The sequence below is a fragment of the Lytechinus variegatus genome, chromosome 14 (genome assembly GCF_018143015.1).
Source record: "Lytechinus variegatus isolate NC3 chromosome 14, Lvar_3.0, whole genome shotgun sequence".
Lineage (NCBI taxonomy): Eukaryota > Metazoa > Echinodermata > Echinoidea > Temnopleuroida > Toxopneustidae > Lytechinus > Lytechinus variegatus.
Window position 1 is genome coordinate 13,256,495 of NC_054753.1, and position 20,129 is coordinate 13,276,623.

Genomic DNA, 20,129 nt, shown 5'->3' on the forward strand with positions numbered 1-20,129 from the left:
ACTGGCAATGGTTGAGCGCGTAAGTAAGGTTCACCAGTCGTTCTTAAAGTCGCTTTTAACTTACGAACACCTTTATGAACCACCCATTTGGGGTCCATTGCAGAAAGAGTTGCATTTAAATGCAAGTAAAAAATCAATCGCAAGACCCAAATGCGCGCTGTTGATTGGTTGAAAATCAAGATACGATTGCAACTCTTTCTGCAACAAGCCCCAGGTGTGATAACTCATTAGGTTTATTTTAAGTTTGATTTTACTCACATGTGTTCCTCTTGATGTATTTTTTCATTGTGTACATTGTTATAATAAATTTTTACTATGATAATGAAATGGAAGAGTGATGTTATGATTCTGGGTATTTATATGTTTGTCATATAAAATAATAAACTACCATCTGGTAAAAGCACATTGACCTCAAATTTTTCTAGAAGAATGATGAAATGCTTCTTTAATAGGTTGAAGACCATGAAAATGGGTAAATTCTGCATTCGTTTTTCCACTCATATCAAAGAAGCCAAAAAGTTCTTTCAAACATATTTCTGACTTCACTTCAAATATAGTTTGCTCCCCAAATCTTCAACGATGTATGTCCAAATGGAAAACCCGAGCAGAAGTAGTTGAAAAACAACTGTTGTTTATTCCAATTTTCTTGCGAAACAAATATACATTTATACATCAGGTCATGTAAGGTTAAATTCTTTACAAATGAAACAAATTTTGATTTTTATATCCAGATCGGGGAGCATTTCATGAAAAGATTTGTCAGTGATTTTCGCTGACTGATTCACTCTCAGCCAATCAGACGCAAGGATTCACAGTAGCTTATAACATCTGTCAGTGAATTTCAGTGACAAAACTCTTTTATGAAATGCTGCCCAGGGGGTTTTGTCCCTGTCAATCAAAATGCTACATCATCATATTTATAATCCATTTTGATTAAAAAGCACAGGTGGTAGGCTGGTATAACTGGTACCACTAACTTTAGGGGGCATCAAGAATTATGCTCTTACTAGAATTCCACGAAAGAATTGACACATTAAGAAAAACAAGAATTTATATTGAACAAGACAAGTCTTGAACTAGTAAAGGTCAATTTTTTTTACTTAGTTGTTGCAAAAGAAACTTGCAAAGAATAAACATATTTTATGACTATCATGGCATTATGTTGAACAGAAATACTTATTTGATAACTCGAGCCTTAGAGGCAATATTAAACTCCCAGCTATTATGATATTAAGATTGATTTCAATGCATATCACAAAGCTTCATGGAGATTGATTGTAGAGTAAATTGTATTATCACACATAATTGGATTGATTTTTTGCTTCTTCTTACAAGAAAAAAGACTTAAGATAAAATCCATTTATAGAAATACAAACAATTATATTGGAATTCAGGCTTTATATATATATATAGAGAGAGAGAGAGTCTACAGTCTGCTCTTTAGAAAATAGAATAGATATAAAGAAATGAATGAAGAGAATGGTAGGCGTACAGCTTAAATCAAGGTTCCTCAGAGCTATCTACCCTTTGGAAAAATTGATTTCCATTTTGGGAGCTGAACTGCTGATCTGATTTCCGACTTCGTTTTGGCTCTCACTTACAACAATACATTAAATCAAGTGGATATCAGATGAAATGGGTAAAGCAAACTGAAAATTAGACAATTGATGAATAGACACAATGGGAATTAGACCAAATGGTTAGTCGATGAACTGGTTGTGGATGAACTAAGATTAGACCATGTGGGACAAGACCAAACATAAAGTACATGTAGACAACATAAGTTGTGACCAATTGGCAATTACCTTCAAATGTTCAAATAATACTTCCATACACATACTACTGGAACAATCACATTCTCTCTTGAGGCACCCAAGCACCTCCAAGTCTTAACTACAAGGTTAAGTTTAGAAGTGAGAATGTAGATGTTAATTTGCGTGATGCTGATTAAGATGTACACTAACTGTTCTGTTCACATGAAAATAATAAAGTTGTGATCTACTATTCCACCTTAGTTTTCTGGGGTCTGTATTATAAAATATATCATCAATTGTACAATTAGGCATAACTGCAAGTCTATAGCGTATCATGTACAAAATGTAACAACAATTATTAATATTAATTGTTTCTTTTTACGTTACAACCCCCAGGTGACTTCTTAAAAATACACACAATCACATATTGTTATTGACACATACATGTTAAACTAATGGAGCATTCTTTCTCTTCATAACAGGCACGGAACCTTGCTTTATGACTAGCATTCATCTCTTGGTCGATGTCTTATTGCCAAACTTGCTGCAGACTTTGCGAAGATATTACTTAAGAAAGCAACACCCTAAATTTTGGGTGCAGACAAGGACCAGTGCTTTACCATATGCATGTATTTTCTTGGCTCTATGCAGTATGCTCTAAGTCTTGTAGTGACATAAGACAAATGAATCATAGATTTGAGGTGATGAGTTAGCCCAGACATGAGAAATGAGATGAGGGGATATGGATAACAACACTTTTCGCCAAATAAGCAGGCTCGCAAACCTTTACCTCCTGTATCTTCTCTAGGGTGACTACATTGCAAGTACTTTCTATTCAGTGAGCCACAGGAGTTAGTTACTCAGACAAAACAATTAAATAATTATCAAATAAACTCCTGTACTTGCCCCTAGCTCTTCTTAACGTTCACCAAGATGACTGTTATGTTGTCTGAACTGCCTCTCCGTATAGCCTCCGACGCCAGTCTATTACATGCTGTCTCAAACAAAACATCATCCTTAGACTTTCCTTCTGATTGCTTGGCATTCTCTCCCTGAAAGAAAGTGAAAAGGAAAAAAAATTGAGCAAAGAGTCAGTATGCATATAAATCATATTTGTGCTTGTTCAGACTGGCAACGCATCTAGTCAAAGCCATGAGGGTTCTAAAAGGGGAAGTTCACCCGACAATTAAGATGTTTCAATAAACACAGGAAATCATAGAAAAATACCGCTGAATGTAAATGAGCTGCTACCAAACATAAGAGAATTATGAATTTGTTGAATTTCAAAGTTAAAGGAATGTTTCTCAAAGATTTAGGAGTGACTACAAGTCCAACCTAAATCCCCAGTTGCTCGAGACGTATCTCCACATATGATCTGGGGCCCGTTTCATAAAGAACTTGCAACTTGCAACTGTTGTAACTTTGTCCTCATGGCTCAGCAGCCATTCAAAATCAAGGTTACCATGGTAGTTGCCATAATGGCAAAGTTACAACAGTTGCAAGTCCTTTATAAAATGGGCCCCAGGAAACACAAGTCTATTGAATATTAAAATTATTTATCAGTGGGTGATTTCAAGTTCGGTGTTGGCGTTGGTGTTGGTGTTAGTGTTGGAATTTGATTGCTTCCCCTAGCTCCAAAACCTATTCTGAGTTTGTAAAACTGATCCAGATAACATTATTGATATCTCAACAACCAGTGAGTGACTTTTCAGGACCATCTTCATTTCATGTTTGGTGTTATACTCATGTAAAAATTGACCTAACACCAACACCAAAAGGTCAACACTGAACTTGAATCACCCAATGAGATCACATGTTAAATAACATGTGCAAACTGGAACTTAAGCTTGACTCTAAATCACACTTAACTCTCTGTGAAACACTACCCTATGAAAAATGTTGAATTCTGGGTAAAACATTCAGGACGTTTTGAGTAGATGACTTACGTCTAGCATTTGATTGGTGAATTGCATGACGGTGTCTGCATCAAAACCTTCCCATAATCCATCACAGGAAAGGAGGATGTAGCGGTCATTGTCTCCAAGTTGACACTTCTTGATGTCTGGAGTCGAGATGACCCCGCAATGCTTGAAGCGGCCATCACCGATTGACCGTGATACCTCCATAATACCCATTACTCTTCCATTCCTGTGAGAAAAAAAACACTCCAGATTTTAATTTCATTTGGTGTTATTAACTTACTCTTCATTCAAATTCCATATTTAACCAGTATGATCACAAAATATCATACCTTAAAAATAAAATTCATTTCTGATCATGACTTTAATTTCTTTTTTTTTAATGTGTCTGTCTCAAAAAAATTAATGTGTCGACCGCAGTCTACATCTCTTTGTGTGCTATTTACAGTTTATTCACAAATATTTACATCTCAATTGTTGAATAAAATGCCATGAAGTGAATAAGTGATTCCAAAATATTGATTACAGTGCACTTGAGAATTGGTGGTCAATTTACACTTTGCCTTTCTCCGCCTAGGTGTTAAATTGATACCAAATAGGATGCGATAGACTATGTAGTATGCATTGCAAATGAGTTTTGGGACTCTTGTTGGAATACTGCACAGGGTGTGGAGAAAGTGCACACATTGTAAAGAGGGGAAATCAAAATACAATGAACAGGGTATTATATGGTATATCTGTATTAACATACTTATTATTATCATTACTATTATTATCATTATTATTATTGTTATTATTTTTATCTTTATTCTTATCATTATTATCATTATCATTATTATTATCATTATCATCATTGTTATTATCATCATCATCATCAATAATAATTATTAGAACAAGTAGATACAAATGATGACAAAATGGTACAGTACCTTACAGTGCCACCAGCTTTCTGTATCCTCATCCTCTCCTCATACTGGGTTGGAGTGTGGTCCTTGGAGAGTGGTAGGAACTGATGCTTCTCTGTCTCAGGGTTGTAGCGACAAAGGAAGGCCTACATTGAAGAAAAGGATTAGGACAAAAAAGGAGGAGGAAGAGCAAGGGGAGGAGAAGTAGGAGATAGACGTGAAGGGATAGCAAACGGAGGAGAAAGAGAAGAGAAGGGGAGAAAGTGAAGAAAGATGAGAAAGAGAAAGAGAAAAAGAAGGAAAAGATCGAGGAGGAGAACAAGAATAAGGAAAAGAATTAATATATATGTATGCATTTCTGCAGTGCATTTTTTCAACAAATACCAAGTTGATAAGATTTTCTGCAGCATCTGAATGTATTTACATGTATAAAGTCTTGGTCATGATCTAACTCTTTCTTAACTTGGCTATGTGCAATATCTCATTTTTATACTGACTAGTCGTTCTGTGATGAAGTAGCAAAGGTCATCACTGTGCCGGGACAAGTGCTAACAATATTTTACAAGCCATGTTGGCCTGTATTCGGAACTCAATTCAATTTACACTCTGATCAAAGGTAAAGGTAATGGATAGCCAATTATGACATACAATCTTAAACAGTACAGGTTCAATGAATCAGCTCATTTGACTCTCAAATCATTCTAACTGTATGGGAAAGAGCAAGGTAAACGTAAGAAACATACCATGTTAACAAAATTTAGACATTTTTGACTTCCCATAAGTTAACTCTTCATGCGTTACGTTCGCATTATTGCACATCCGTAGGCGTGTTTCGTTCGCATTTCTGCACATCCGTAGGCGTGTTTCGTTCGCATTTCTGCACAACCACACATTTCCCATAGACGTCCCCTGTCCCATTGTTTTTGGAACAATTGCATGCCCCGGAGCGTGACTAGCTACAATGTATAGCCTGGCGTTTGTGTATACCGTACATGTGTAGCGATCGATCAATCGCGCGTGCGACATTAGTTTAGCGTTCGACGGATTATCGCAGTTTACAAATTACAGAATCGTTGAGTTTTCCCAAAAAATCAATACATCCTGATCACAGCCAGGAAGTTCATTGAAAAAGGAGAGGAGAAAATCAATAAAAACCCTTCTCACAAACAATACCATGGCCAGGTTTATTGTTAGGAGTCTGTGACTCATGGCACAAATTTTGTTGGAAGTATTAGGAGAAAGCATTTAGAAAATGTAAATTACTATACATTTTTCCATAATTTATCCAATAAATTTATATACGATAAGAAAGCCCAGGAGACACTCTACAGGTTTGCTACACAACATTTTCTTTCAAAATGATCAGATAAAAAGTTACGGCACTCTAAATAACAGAGTGTATTATACTGCGTAGAGGGGATCACGCTAAAATAATGCAACACACAGGGGGTTTACAGGTGAACGCATGAAGAGTTAAGCACAGAATTAGACCATGGTGTAAGTTTAAACTAGCTTCACAATACAGGCAATTGGGTGTATATAAAAATGAAAAACACAACATTTATATCCTCATATGAGCAAATTTTTAGCAAATGACAATTAAGCAAACTGCATCACTCTAAAGTACAAGCGATAATTTTAATAATACTTTGATTAAAGAGCCAGTCCAGCACAGCACCAAATTTAAATTAAATGGAAAAAAAACCCAAAGATAATATGGAAATAGATAAGACTGTACAAAGCCAGAAGTACATATTTTATGTGGGAATTCCGCAAGCGGCCTTTCAATATCAGTTGTCACATTTCACCATAGTCAAAATAAAAGTGAATGCAGGAAAGCTGCTATTAAACAAGACTTTGTATGGGATTCCTTCTATTAAAACACTTGGACCTTTATTCTGAACTCAGGTTTAAATTAAAGCCTGGTTTAAAGTTGAGGTTGAACTATCGAGAGCCAGTTGTTACAAAAATCTCTAACAGTAGAGGTTCAATGTATCAGCTCATTTGACTCCCAAAACATTGTTAACTGCCTGGGAAGGATAAGTATGACAATCGTCTTCACCATTGAATAATTAGTGAAGAGCACAGTTACATGTAATATGAGGAGCATTCACTGTAAACAAAATTTTGCAACATTTGGCTTCCCATAATTTAAGCACAGAGATAGACCTTGGTGTAAGTTAAACCTGACTTCAGAATATGGGCCTTCGAGTTTTTGGTTAGGTACATTAGAGAAAGTGGTAGTAGACCAAGTGGCGTATCACCATTTTGACTAAGAGTACTCATAAAAGTGGAGCATTGTGGCCCAGTGGATTAGTCTTCGGACTTTGACATAGAGGGTCGTGGGTTCAAACCCCAGCCATGGCGTAGATTTCCTTCGCCAAGAAATTTATCCACATTGTGCTGCACTCGACCCAGTTGAGGTAAATGGGTACCTGGCAGGAATTTAATCTTGAAAGGCCACCGCGCCGTAAAAGGCTGCAGGGCTAAAGTGAGGGTCATGAAATCCGATTAAGTGCATAGGGACACATTTGGCAGTGATATGTGCTACATAAGCATGTTGGTATTATTATTACAAATTATCAGTCAGAGAACCTTACTATCCCCAAGGTTGGCTATGTAGAGTGTGTCATTCACCACAAGAACACAGACCGCTGTCGAACCATCCTTCCATACAGGCTTACTGAGGAAATAAAGAGAAAATAATTTTATATAAATCATTTGCTGCTTTAGGCCGAGTTCCTGTAGTTGCAGCACACAATAATATCATTTAAAAGTCCTTCTCATTGAGGTTAATTGTAAACATATCATTGTAGATCTAGATCTGTGTGTTTCCTTCAGCTATTCATAAGTTATGAGCGACTTTACGAATGACTGGAGATCCTTTCTTGTGGTATGTGATACAAACCACATTTACATTGGTGCTGATAGCGGCCCTAAGAAAGGCAAAGTCGCTTGTAAGTTACAAAAAGCTTTATGGAACACCCACTAGGTTCACTAAACATTAACCTAACTCTGTGAAATCATGAAAGCTATGCAAAGAAATGATCAAAATCAATAGAGTAGAGAGTTTCACGGTACAACATGTATCTTTCTTGGGCAAGGACAACCCTAAGTTTGGGTGGTCTTTTTCACGACCAACACCTGCCCACGAAAGATAAATGGTGTACTGTGAAACCCACTTCACTGTTCTTCTTCGCCATGGAAACCTTCAGAAGTTAGATCAAAATCAAGCAGTGCAGAAAAGTTGGTCAAGATTTGTTTAGGATGCAAATACCCTCCGTACAAACAGATGACTCATTTGCATTTATTCTCAGTTCTTCATGCTTCTTTCACTGTTTCTGTATCAATCACGATTTGTTGTGCAAATTGTTTCTGCCAGGTATCACTTTTTATTGGTTTTAATCTGCTATACCTACCCAATCTACTAAGTATTTGGTCTCAAATCAAAGAGTAGATGTCATTCATTTGATTGGAGCCAAATTTGAAACCAAACTACGAGTACACTTGATGATATTTACATTTTCCTGAAAAACGGGTTTCCCTTTTTATGGGACACACTGTACTTGTACCAATAATGTCCTCACCTTGCTGAGGCCTGTTTGAGAAACTCTTCATCAGTGACCCTGAATGCATCAATGAGGCACTTCTTGATCTCTTTGTCCTGGTTCATCATCTCCGTCTTTGGGAATTTACTGATGATGTGTTTGTGGAGCGTCTTTGCTGCATGCGCTGATGCCTTGTCCCCACTGTGTCCATCATAGACAGCGTAAAAAGACAGGCGGGAACTGTTGGGAAATTATTTTCAAAAGACAAACACTGATTTCAATAATAATAATAATAATTGACAATTATGAGCATAATGATTAAAGAAGACCCTCTCTTCACATATGGTGTTTAAAATAGTACATTAGACGTAAAAAAGTTTTATACCAATTATACTAGTTAATAACATCAATACATAGAAATTACAAAATTAAAGATAGGAGATTACATGTAGCTACTTGATAATGTAAATGCAACATACTATAAACAAATAAAAAAAATGTTGGATTTGTTTTTCAAAGAATTTCACACAGATCAGAATGTACTTATTTGGACAACAGCTATAAATACTTGGTCATCAATGGCTTCATAAAGAATTGAATGGCTAAACAAAGTAGATTGGCTTGTTTTTACCATCATCATACACAAATTCCCTGCTTTATAAACAAAATCAAACAATGTTTTTATGAATGATGGTCAACTTACACAGTAGAGGGAAGAATTGAGAACTGTTGCGTGAAGTCATCAAGAATGACATGCTTATCCTGCATTTCATTTCTCTCTCCTTTTCGTTCTGCGAAGTAGCCACGTAGATTGCACACTCCTGCAAACATAACATGATACAATTTGAGCTCACATTCATTGAGATTCAAACCCCTCCTGGTCTCTATTGCAATAGTTATAGTGTCTGAAATTTAGCACACAATGGTGGCTTCAATTAAATCCTTGATTTAGATTGGTTGTTAAGCCCTGTTACCATGGCAGTTAAGTGTTCAAAAGTGTCAAGTTAAAGCTGTATGCTTCAGTGACGTACTGGCATGGGATCAATTCCCGCTCTTGCCAGCCAATTATTTTTTTTTCAGTACTGCATTGATAGCATAGTTATTATTCCATTAAAATTTGACCCGACAATCGTGAATTTTGACAAAAAAAAGTATGCACTTGGTCTGGTGGATTTCATGGCAGCTGGGGAGGATAATGCATTTGGTCTTAATCTTACCTGAAGCAAGTCGTTTGACAGATACTTGGTCTCCTTGCTCATCGATTGATTTTCTCTTTAGAGATACCTTCTCCTCGTCTCTCCCTTGTTGTCCAAATTCAGCTTGGCATAATGAAGCAGTTTCTTGTTTTTCCTTGTCCACTGCATCATTTGTGGATACCTTAACATCTGTTTTATCAGGTTCAACTGAATGAACTTCAGCCCTATTTGTATTACCTGAAATTGAAAAGTAAGAGAGCTTTGCAAACATTGTCTAGGCTTCACATTTTATGTCAAATATACAACACCCTTCAGCATATTTTCAATATTTTATCACAAGACAGAACAATAGATTTGGTTCACTGAACGCATGTTTTCAGACATTTTTTTTTACACAAATATGGGCATGGACATCAATTGGCAGAATTTGCATGATAGTCATCATTTCACAAGCACTGGTTAGGTCAGTGAATGGACAATGTGATCAAATTGTGACTTACATGTATCTTTGACAATTTATACATGTCTGTATTATGTTATTCAAATAAGGAAAAAAAATGACGCAATTCTAATTTTGAACAATATTACAGAGTTGCACATCTTGCTATGCTGCACAAGGTAAACTGAGATCTCCACGCTCTTGGTATAATTATTAACGCAGAACTACATCCACCAGAGACTGTGTTGACTTTTCCTTTTTTTCATGGAAATAACTTGGAATCACAAATTTATTTATGGGTCAGTTATTCAAGAGGTTGGAGCATAGAATCAATATAAGTGCAAAACTTTAATTTTGTTCTATTTCAAATTATTATTATCAAACTTAGGCAAAGTCGTTGGTTACCCCCGTGCCTGCTAGTCCATAAATGTTGAGCTCCGTGTGTTAGTATACATTGTAAAATGTGGCCATGCCACCAACATAAATATGTTCATGTCATAGGGTGTAAGGTCAAACCAGGGAGTCATACTAACCAGAAGTATTTTCAAATTTGTTTATTTATTACTTAACATTATTCAACCTGAAATCGGTCATAATTTAACTCAAGACCTATTAGCACCCCTGCATCTACTTTGAACTTGTCTTCAGCCATTAACAACAAATTTTCAGTGCATGTGTGAAGCAGAAGATTCTTGGGCTGGATTTCCAGAGAAGGCCTGGTACTTGCCCAAATTCTTTCTGGTGGCCAGGGGGCCACCAGAAATTCACCTCAGCAACCATTATTAAAAAATGCTAAGTTTTGGTGGCCAGAATCGGGCAACCTATAATTTTCAAAGTAACACAACATTTCTCCCGATTTTGCACACATTTATCAACTTTCTACAGTTCAAATTGCAAGCCGGTTTGTCATGGGACCTTTTCCTTGATCTACACACACAGTCATGACAGTACGTACCGCTATAGCATACAGTAGCTATTATCCCTGGCTGGCATGAGCTTTGATTGAAGCCATTGCAGCTGTGCGCTAGCAGCCTATTCAGACTCAGGGAGCTGCGATACGCAATGTTGAGCTGCTAAAAATCTTCCATAGAACTTTGAAAATCTTAGTCCAAGTTACATTTTACACCAATGAAATTTCCTACAGTTCATATTGCTAAAATCTGGTGTACCCTGATTATTTGCAAGCATTAAAAAGAGGAATTATGACCTCTCTTTTGACTAAAAAAGACAGATTTTCAAATGAATTAATACAAATAAAAACACATAGGTAAGTACAAGTACATCACAGTGCCACATGTGCATTTGTGTGAGTATTAAATACCTGGGGCCCATTTCTCAACACCTGGACAAGTTAATCATATCTTTATCCACAAACCACAGAGTTAGTTCCAATCTTACTAAACCTGTTTCATGAAAGGCTTCCTAACTAAAATACCTTGATATCGATACTAACGGTAAAAAGAGCAGACGAGACGTAGCCTTAGTCACAAAATAGCATAATTTTCATAAAGAAAAATTATGACAAAATTGCAAATTTTGTGATGAATTGGGAATTACATCTTTTAAAAATAATAGCACAGGTAAATTATGCATCATACATACTTGGACCATGAAGACTGGGGCATTCAATTGCTGAAAAATGGAATAATGAATAATTTATTTCATGACTAAAGAATCCACCGTGGACGTTGAGATGGGTACCCCCGGAATATCCATTTTTAATAGTTTATGAAAGTAAGCCATAACAGTTTCATTTGTAAAATTCTGATAATTATACAATGTTTTACGATTCAAAACATCATTGAAATATAGTTTAACATTTTTTTGTATATAAATCTTTGATATCGGTCTTACGATTTGACAAATTCTATACATAAATTAGAGATTAGAATTTATCCAAATGTCAATAGGGTCTGAAAACGACAAATACAAGTCCAGTTATGGCTGGCCTGAAGTGGTAGAATTTTTGTCGATTAAATTATTTTACTATTTCAAAATGAATGGTTTTGTGGCTTTTTACCAACAGTTTTCATAGTTACTTTGTATTACATTGATCATTGAATGCATTATCCCACTTGTTTTGGGATGTAATTTCAACCTCTATGATTGATTACGTAATCTTTATAATTTTTAAATTTCTCGGCACTTATGCATGTCAGTGTTGTAGTCAAGGCTCAAACCTCCAAGGCCAAGGCCAAGGCCAAGGCTTTAATACCCAAGGCCAAGGCTTTAATACCCAAGGCCAAGGCTTCAATAACCAAGGCTGAGGCCAAGGCATGGAAACCCAAGGCCAAGGCCTGAAAACCTCAAGGCTAAGGCCAAGGCCAAGGCATTTTCAAACTTTCAATATATGTAACAATGAGACAACAATTCTTAGGCGGCAGACATGACGCACAAGACAAAGTGTATTAAAGGTGTGAGCGAGTGAAAATTTTGACCCTTGTACATAAATGAAAATAATTTCATGATAGATTTAGACAAATGTTACTAAAATAATGATATAGTTACCTTTGTTCATTTAATACATTATTTTTCTAGGCGATTTACATTGCATTGATTATTATTACCAAGGTGCTCTGATCCTGGCATGACCAATCTCAACATGTGTCTTCTCTACTCCCTGAGAGAGGGGAGGCAGAACATATTTTTGTTTGGGGGAGGGCTGGGGTCAAAGCTAAAAAAATAGCATTTAAAGCAAGCAGATATTTTCAAATGAGATTAACAACTGCATGAAGAAGTTGTGTGTTTTGTAGAATTTCAGCTCAGCAAAGCCTTTTTAGGTGATTTCTAATTGATAGGACAGATATTTTGACTTAGGCTTTACTTCTCTGCAAGAAAGCATAGCGAGCAAGCGGTTTTGAAAAAACAAATCAATTCTGAAGTTGTAAAACTCGATTTTTTGGTCAATTATTGCGATAATCACTGTTAAAAGGGCAGCCGTGCGAGATGTTGCCAGCACAAATCACAAGCTCAAACTTCTGGACATTTCGTGTCATAACAAATGAAAATGAAATATTCTGAGCTGTTATTGTAATCATGAAAAAGATGTGCATCTTACTAAAGAATTGAGCATGAGCTTAAATTTTTAGTGACCAGAATAGAATAGAATAGAATTTATTGACTCTTACGACCCCCTTCTGGGGTATGAGAGTACAACACATTTACATGACATGATAATGATACAAAAGAAAATAATGTATACAAACATATGATAATAATACAGAAGAAAAATACCGAATACAGTGTACAAAAAAAAAACCAACAACAACAACACTAAAATACAAATGTATAACAGTATGAAGATGTTCTAAACCTAGGCTATGCTAAACATGAAGGAAGCTGTTCTTGACTACATTCGGTGACTCATAAATAGGATACTTATTTCACCAATCAGATTATGTGAGCGCTAAGCGCGAGCTCCAAAATTTACAAATGTGATAATTCCAACCTGAAAACTGGACATTCTTAGCGTTTTTTTTGTGTGAACGGGAACAGAAAGAGAACCTTACTTAACAATAATTTATGCGTCCGAACGCGATCCAAAAATTGGGTGATTTTGTAACCTAAAATGTATCATGTTTTACTATAAAAAATGTATTTCTTTTTAAAAAGGGCATACTTAATTGGGGAAAAAAAGGAAGTTTTGATTTTAGAAATTAGGCATTTTTTTCCTACAGAGAATTTTTCGGGGGGGGGGGCAAGAGAGCACAAAGCGCAAGTTGAAATGTTCAAATGCTGACCTGAAAACGAGTCATTTTTAGGAATCTTGTCAGTTTTGTTTATTTCCTTGAAACTAGTGAAATGAAATTCACTGTCAAACCATATGATTAAAAATAAGTAGCTTTTCTTTATCATTTTTTTAGTCAATCTGAGACACTAGACCCAAAACAAAATATAAACAATTCAATTAGATGTACTGCCAATCAACATATTAACTGATTTTGCAGTATTTTCAGCCAAACCAGCCCCCCCCCCCTTCTCCTCTCTATCTCTCTTCCCATTCCTCTTTCTCACCTGTTTAATAAATAACAGGAACCCCCCCCAGAAAAAAAGAGAGAGAGACAAGAAGTTCCACCACCAAGAATAAACCCCGGGGGGGGGGGGGGGGGGGGGAACTCAGTATATAATGCATAGTGGGTATGTGCCGCGGAGGGGAACCCCATTTTTACACTCAAATTTCCGTTCCGAGGCATAGCATTTTTGTCTTGTTGAGAAAAAGAACAAAGAAAGCCGCTCCAAGGCATATCATTTTCTTCTTATCGAGAAAAAAGAAGAGAGAAATCCGCTCCAAAGCTTCGCATATTTTTTCGTTACGCCGCTCCGATCGCATCGATCTGCTACAATGAGCTGCGATTTTGGTGAAAAGCGGCCGCAGAGCTCACCCGGCGGAGGGCGCGCTAGCTGTATCATGCATGCATGGCCGTTCCATAGGGATGCATACGCACTCACACGCTGGCGATCCGTTCCAAGGACCCCTGTTTTCACAAACATTTGTCGTTCCGAAGCCCGTTCCGAGGACCCTCCTTTTTACAATAAGCCCGCTCCAAGGCCCCCGTTTTTTGTCCCGCCCGCGTCACACCCCCACCACTTTTTTGGTCGAGTGCCCCCCCCCCGGGGAATAAACATATAAAAGGAAATTGATATCATTTTCTGAACATATTGTCACAATATATCACAAAATTAGCTTTTCTGATAGTATAAAGGTGAAAAATTGTGCTCGCTTCAATCGCTTTCAACTTTTTTTGGGCAGAAATTTTGCTCTAGATGCCATGCTTAGCCCCTCAAAATTTTGGCTCATCATGCCATTGACATATCCTATTTGGAAATGACAAAATTGAAGATTGTGTTCAAGTTTACCAGATCTTTTCAGATAATCATTAAGACTTAAAACATTCTTGTTGGTCAAAGAAAATAATACAAGGAAAATCCTAATGGAATAGAAATCAACCTTGTTATCATTCTTTAGAGTTAGCTATTCTTAAAGTCTGAAAATTGTTGTCGGAATTGCAGTCGGATCTGTAACAATTATTCCTGTCATAAAATCACTATAATCTTTATCATAATCATTATTATTGATATTGTCATTATCATCATTAGTCATGATATTACCAATAAATAATGTTATTTTCATCACTTCTCTTTGTTATATAATTATGTGATGATAATTCTTGATAATGGTGATAATCACAACTGATGGCTCTGCTAGTATATTACTACTACAGCTGCTACTACTGCTGACTGGTAGTATTGACCATTTGTGTCATTAGATATACAGAACAATTAAAACATTTATACTTACTTTTATAAAAGCAAATAAAAGTACAAAATACAAAATGCCTTGAAAAAGCCTTGAAAATGCCTTGAAAATGCCTTGAAATTTCAAGGCTCAAAATCCTCAAGGCCCTATCAAGGCCAAGGCTTTAAAAAAGTAGGCCTTAAGGCGCCTTAAGGCCAAGGCCGAGCATCAAGGCAATACAACACTGATGCATGTCATAGTCTACCCACGTGATGCCACTACGTCATTAAAAAAGAAGTTATGACAGGTTCGGAGGTGTCATAAATATTTAGTGAGGTTGTTGTACCCGATCTTGGTAAAGAGGGCTTCGTGAAACGGTTAGCGGACAAATAGCTCACTATGATGCTATTTCCGATTTAGTCCACTCATTCAATGAACAAGGTTATGAGAGATATAACCTTGTTCTCAGTTATATCTCCATGTGAGGCAAAATAAGGGTGGCAATGTTTGGCTAATTTACTCTTTTTGTTTGGGGCAAATGCTTGATGTTTTTACACTGACAGTTTCCATTACACCTATTATTCATACAACTTGGCTCTTATTTAAATTTGATACTTTAAATCATTTTTTTCTTAATTAAAAATAGAGATCAAAAAATGAAAATTTTCTTGCCATATTACTTTCCACCAATAGAGGGCGTACACAAAAATATGCCCCAAATTCAAGTTTTTGAGCGCTCTGGTGAATACAAAAATTATTCCCAAGTTACTAATGAAAAATAAATTGCAACTGTATGGAAATTAGTAATTTTGGTCACAAAAGTGATATTTTAATGACTTTTTAAAGTGTGTGCTCTGGACAACATTGGCATACCATAGTAGTCCTACCTGTAGATTCCCCACAGGCAGGGTGGTAGCAGTGAACAAGTGATTTAGTCAAGTTAGACGGGCCCCTGGTTTCTTTGATTTTGAAGCTGTGTCGTTTCAGAGCCAAAAATAAACAGACAGATTCTTTCTTTTTTTGTTTATGACTTCTTAAACCACTCTTGAGAAATTAAATACTTTGGGAAGGCATTTCATTTACATGAAATGTGATTTTTTTTACATTTTCCCGAATATAGCCTTATACTTTTTTATAATGGCAGTGTATACAGCCACACGCGTGTGTCTTTACCATCTAGCCACACGCGTGTGGTTATATCCAGAACACATATCTGTGGATACCGCCACACGCCGCCAGTAATAACAGTAAAACACGTATGTCTGACCGTCTATATCACGATCAAAATAACCTCATTTCTTCATTAAATTCTTACATTCTAAACCCCTTTGATATCCTTAGATCGTTTCAATTTCATTCTCACCGTCTTCTCTCCTTGCTTTTCTTGTCTTGTTACAAACGGTCGTCTGTTTAACAGCAAATTCTCTTTTTCTACTTGTGTCGATTCTGGCTTCCTTCGCGGTGGCAGACCCATACAGCGTTAGCGCAGCGCAGTATAGTAGACATACACAGTTTGGGTTTCGTACGTACGCGCACATAGCCTAGATTCAGTAGAGAATCGACACAAGTAGAAAAAGTGTGGAAATTTGCTATTTAACAGGCGGCCTTTTGTAACAAGACAAGAAAAGCAAGGAAAGAAGACGGTGAGAATGAAATTGAAACGATTTAAAGAAATCAAAGGGGTTTAGAATGTAAGAATTTAATGAAGAAATGAGGTTATTTTGATCGTGATATAGACGGTCAGACCTATACCGCGGTACGTGTTTTACTGTTATTACTGGCGGCGTGTGGCGGTATCCACAGATAGGTGTTCTGGATATAACCACACGCGTGTGGCTGGATGGTAAAGACACACGCGTGTGGCTGTATACACTGCCTTTTATAATATAGGAAGGGACTTTTCTCAAACCTTTTTCTTTCCAGATATAACTTTTGCCATTTTCTTTTTAATTTTAGTTTTTTTCTTTCATTTTTTTTTTACAGAGGTGGCTAAACTATTTAATATGCCTGGTTTCCTGGAAAATCTTGTTTTCTGGGACAATGCCAATATTTTGGACCGGCGCACAGTGGGCCAGGGTGAAACAAAAGTGCGCCAGATACGGTGCACTGCACCGCCAGATACCGTACTGGTACGGTACGCGGACCGTACCTTATTCAATGCATCAAGAAGCTGTAGTGTAGATCTCCGGCGGCCGGAATCAGTGGAGGAAGTATTACGGAGCGGCAATCCCAATGAGTGGGACCGAGTTAAACGAAGTTTGAAGGATATCGAGAATGGTTTGAGGTCATCTTCATTCTAAAAACCAAAAAATAGATTAAATAAAAATCAATATAAAAAGAGTCGAAAATTTTATTTAAGAGTTACCAGGAGCTGGGAGGTCCGAGAAGATATCCATTTCAGAGTGTTTTCAGTGTTTTCAGGATCAGGATTTTTGAAGTGCGCAGCAAAATGGTATCTTCGAAGATCGGATGAAGAATCGGAAGAATTAAAAGCGCTTTTCATAGAGCTAGACTAGACAGCATATAGGCCTACATTGTACATTCAAGCTACACAAAAACATTTACAAAGTATGTTTTCAAAATATTATTTGATTCCAAGTTCAAGTTCATCTATTCAACTCTATCCCTCAATTTTCAACCCATATTATGTTATCCTATCCATCCTATTCCTATCCTAATCCCGGGGGGGGGGGGCGCTTGTAAACATTGACGAGTATACCATGCGCCACCAAAAAACACGTAAAAATTGTCTTTTTTGCTATAGGGCACGTTACGTGCGTAACGTGAAAAGGGTGTCAAAAACACAAAAATAATGAAAAAAAGGGTATCTATTTCGCTAGGAAAATTACGTGTTTAGGGTCGAATTTGCGGGGATGATAAAAAAAATAAAAATGTTTTATAAAGGCCCGGGGTAGTCGTACTAAACCAAATAAGGTAAAGCCGACGACCGAACAATAAAACATTCCTATACTTGTTTAGGGGACCATTTCAGGGAATATTTGCCAAGAGTATCGTTTTGTTTCCAATACTTGTTAAGGGTAGGGTTTCACATACCAATACTATTTAAGGGGTGCATTTTCAGAATGTGGAAATTACGTGTTTAGGGTGCTTTCGAGACCCCATGGTCGCGCATGGTATCCACTCGTGAATATCCACCCGGGATCCTAATCTACGTACACCTAGAGTGACGACTTTCCAATACTTGGCAGATAAAATAACAATTTTCTAAATAAAAATTTCACGTACATAAATCATTTATTTCACGAAAATGATGTGGTAATCAAGCTACATACTTTTGTGAAACTTTTGATGGTGAAACAAAGTACGTAAACATAATCACGCAATAATTGTCATTATATCTATTTAAGCTGAAATTTTTGCCATTCACAATTCTCACGAATGTTCATGACTGCTACATCATACACGTTTTCCCAACGTTTGCATAATGTTAATTTCCCTACAATTATATCAAAACGTTATTATAAGAACGTTATCATGATGTCAAACTTTAAAGATGGTTTTCCTCGACATAATAATTTCAAACGTTTTTTTAATGAAAATATCCCTATATTATTGTCAAAATACCTTTTTATGACCTTTCTTGGACGTTTGATATGTCATATGTCTTTTTCAAAACATTTTGTTTTATCATGTAATCAATAGTTTCAAAATGAACTTTTCTAGTTCGTTTGGTTGGGCCGTCATTACAATTAATGATTGAAAGTAAATTTATAACATTGAAAAGTTAAGATTTGATTTCTGAAAAAAAATCATCATGAAAATAAATGGTATTGTTTAGCATAAATTCTTATCTATATAGGGTTTTGAAAAAAATAAGTATTACAAAAAGATTTGAAATGGTATATAATATATTTTAAATTTTTCGTGACCGGCTTTCTAATGTTATTAAAGTAATATTGAAATAAAATGTTAGGAAAAAAATCTGAAAAATCATCAATATGAAGTTATAAAAACGTTTTAAAGAATGTGTTTAGAATAGATTTTTCTAATCTTTTGAGAAAAAAATATTGAGCTTAAATATTTTGAGACTATTCTACAACCTTTGATGCTATTTTCATTAAATTTTCAATTTTTACAAATTGTATTTTGTTTATATCCAATGTATTTACCGTAATACTACATAAATGTTTTAGTAAAATATTTTTTTCTGAAAACAACCATGATATTATAAAAAAAACATCAAAATAACGATGTTTGCTATCAATACATTAGCAGGTAGCTAGAGGGGGGTATGGGGGTGTGACACCCCCCCCCCCAACATTCATGGCAGTCGGCAAAATCATGTACCAGTCGGCAAAATGGAGGATAGGTGAGAAAAAGAAAGAGGGAAAGAAAGGAAGAGAAAAAAGAAAGGAGAGAGGGGGAGAGAAAGAAAGAAAGAAAGAAAGAAAGAAAGAAAGAAAAAGGAAAGAAAAAATAGGGGTACTAACTTCGAAGAAGGTTACGACTTTTAGAGTAAAGACAACCAGTAGGCAAATCCAAGTCCCGGGCCATGTCCAGGCTTAGAGCCCTACTAGTCAGCCAAATACAAAGGACAAAATCAGATGGAGCTATAATAACACACAAAGTAAGCCCCCGGTCCTCGCCCAATATAAAAAAGCTTGTAAGTTTGCAAATTATACCACAATTATTGACGATTTAACGAACACATTAGTTTTGTAAAATTAGAGGCAAGACTAGGTAGAGAAATATTGGGTGGGATGAATTTCCAAGGTTTCATTTGAATAATCAAAGCCAAAGTATAGTTGGCAAATTATAAAGGGGGCCTACATGTATATGCCTATTAAAGTGACAGAACACTTTGCAATCTATCAGTCAGCAAAGTGATGTACAAATACTGCCCCGTTTCAGATCTGAAAAGAACCGAACACAAGACTTTTAAAAAATAGTAACTCTGCAGTTGGAAAATTCATGAAGACAAGTCTACAACTTGTAGACTTGTCTACTCCTCTGTCCCGCCCCCCCCCCCCCAAAAAAAAAGAGAAAAAGGAGAAAAAGAGGGAGAAGAAAGAAACGTAGTGGGAAAGAAGAAATTACTGTACATTGTAATATTATATTATGTTATGTTATTTTTTCATAATTTGACCCTAACCCTATAACTTCATGAATTC

At 36.3% G+C, this 20,129-nt stretch overlaps 1 protein-coding gene across 2 annotated transcripts; it reads right to left on the minus strand.

Moving 5' to 3' along the window:
• Nucleotides 1-1,535: 1,535 nt before the first annotated feature.
• Nucleotides 1,536-17,485, minus strand: LOC121427708 (integrin-linked kinase-associated serine/threonine phosphatase 2C-like). 2 transcript variants are annotated; one of them, XM_041624235.1, is made up of 9 exons: nt 17,363-17,485; nt 11,364-11,393; nt 9,344-9,559; nt 8,830-8,947; nt 8,166-8,366; nt 7,174-7,261; nt 4,603-4,724; nt 3,701-3,902; nt 1,536-2,806 (listed from the first exon to the last, which is right to left on the minus strand). In XM_041624235.1, the coding sequence occupies exons 1-9, from the start codon at nt 17,391-17,393 to the stop codon at nt 2,663-2,665; spliced, it is 1,152 nt and encodes a 383-aa protein (XP_041480169.1). In that variant the 5' UTR covers nt 17,394-17,485; the 3' UTR covers nt 1,536-2,662. The 2 variants fall into 2 exon arrangements, with proteins under 2 accessions (XP_041480169.1, XP_041480170.1); XM_041624236.1 differs by lacking the exon at nt 11,364-11,393 and having other exon boundaries at nt 17,363-17,483.
• Nucleotides 17,486-20,129: the final 2,644 nt, after the last annotated feature.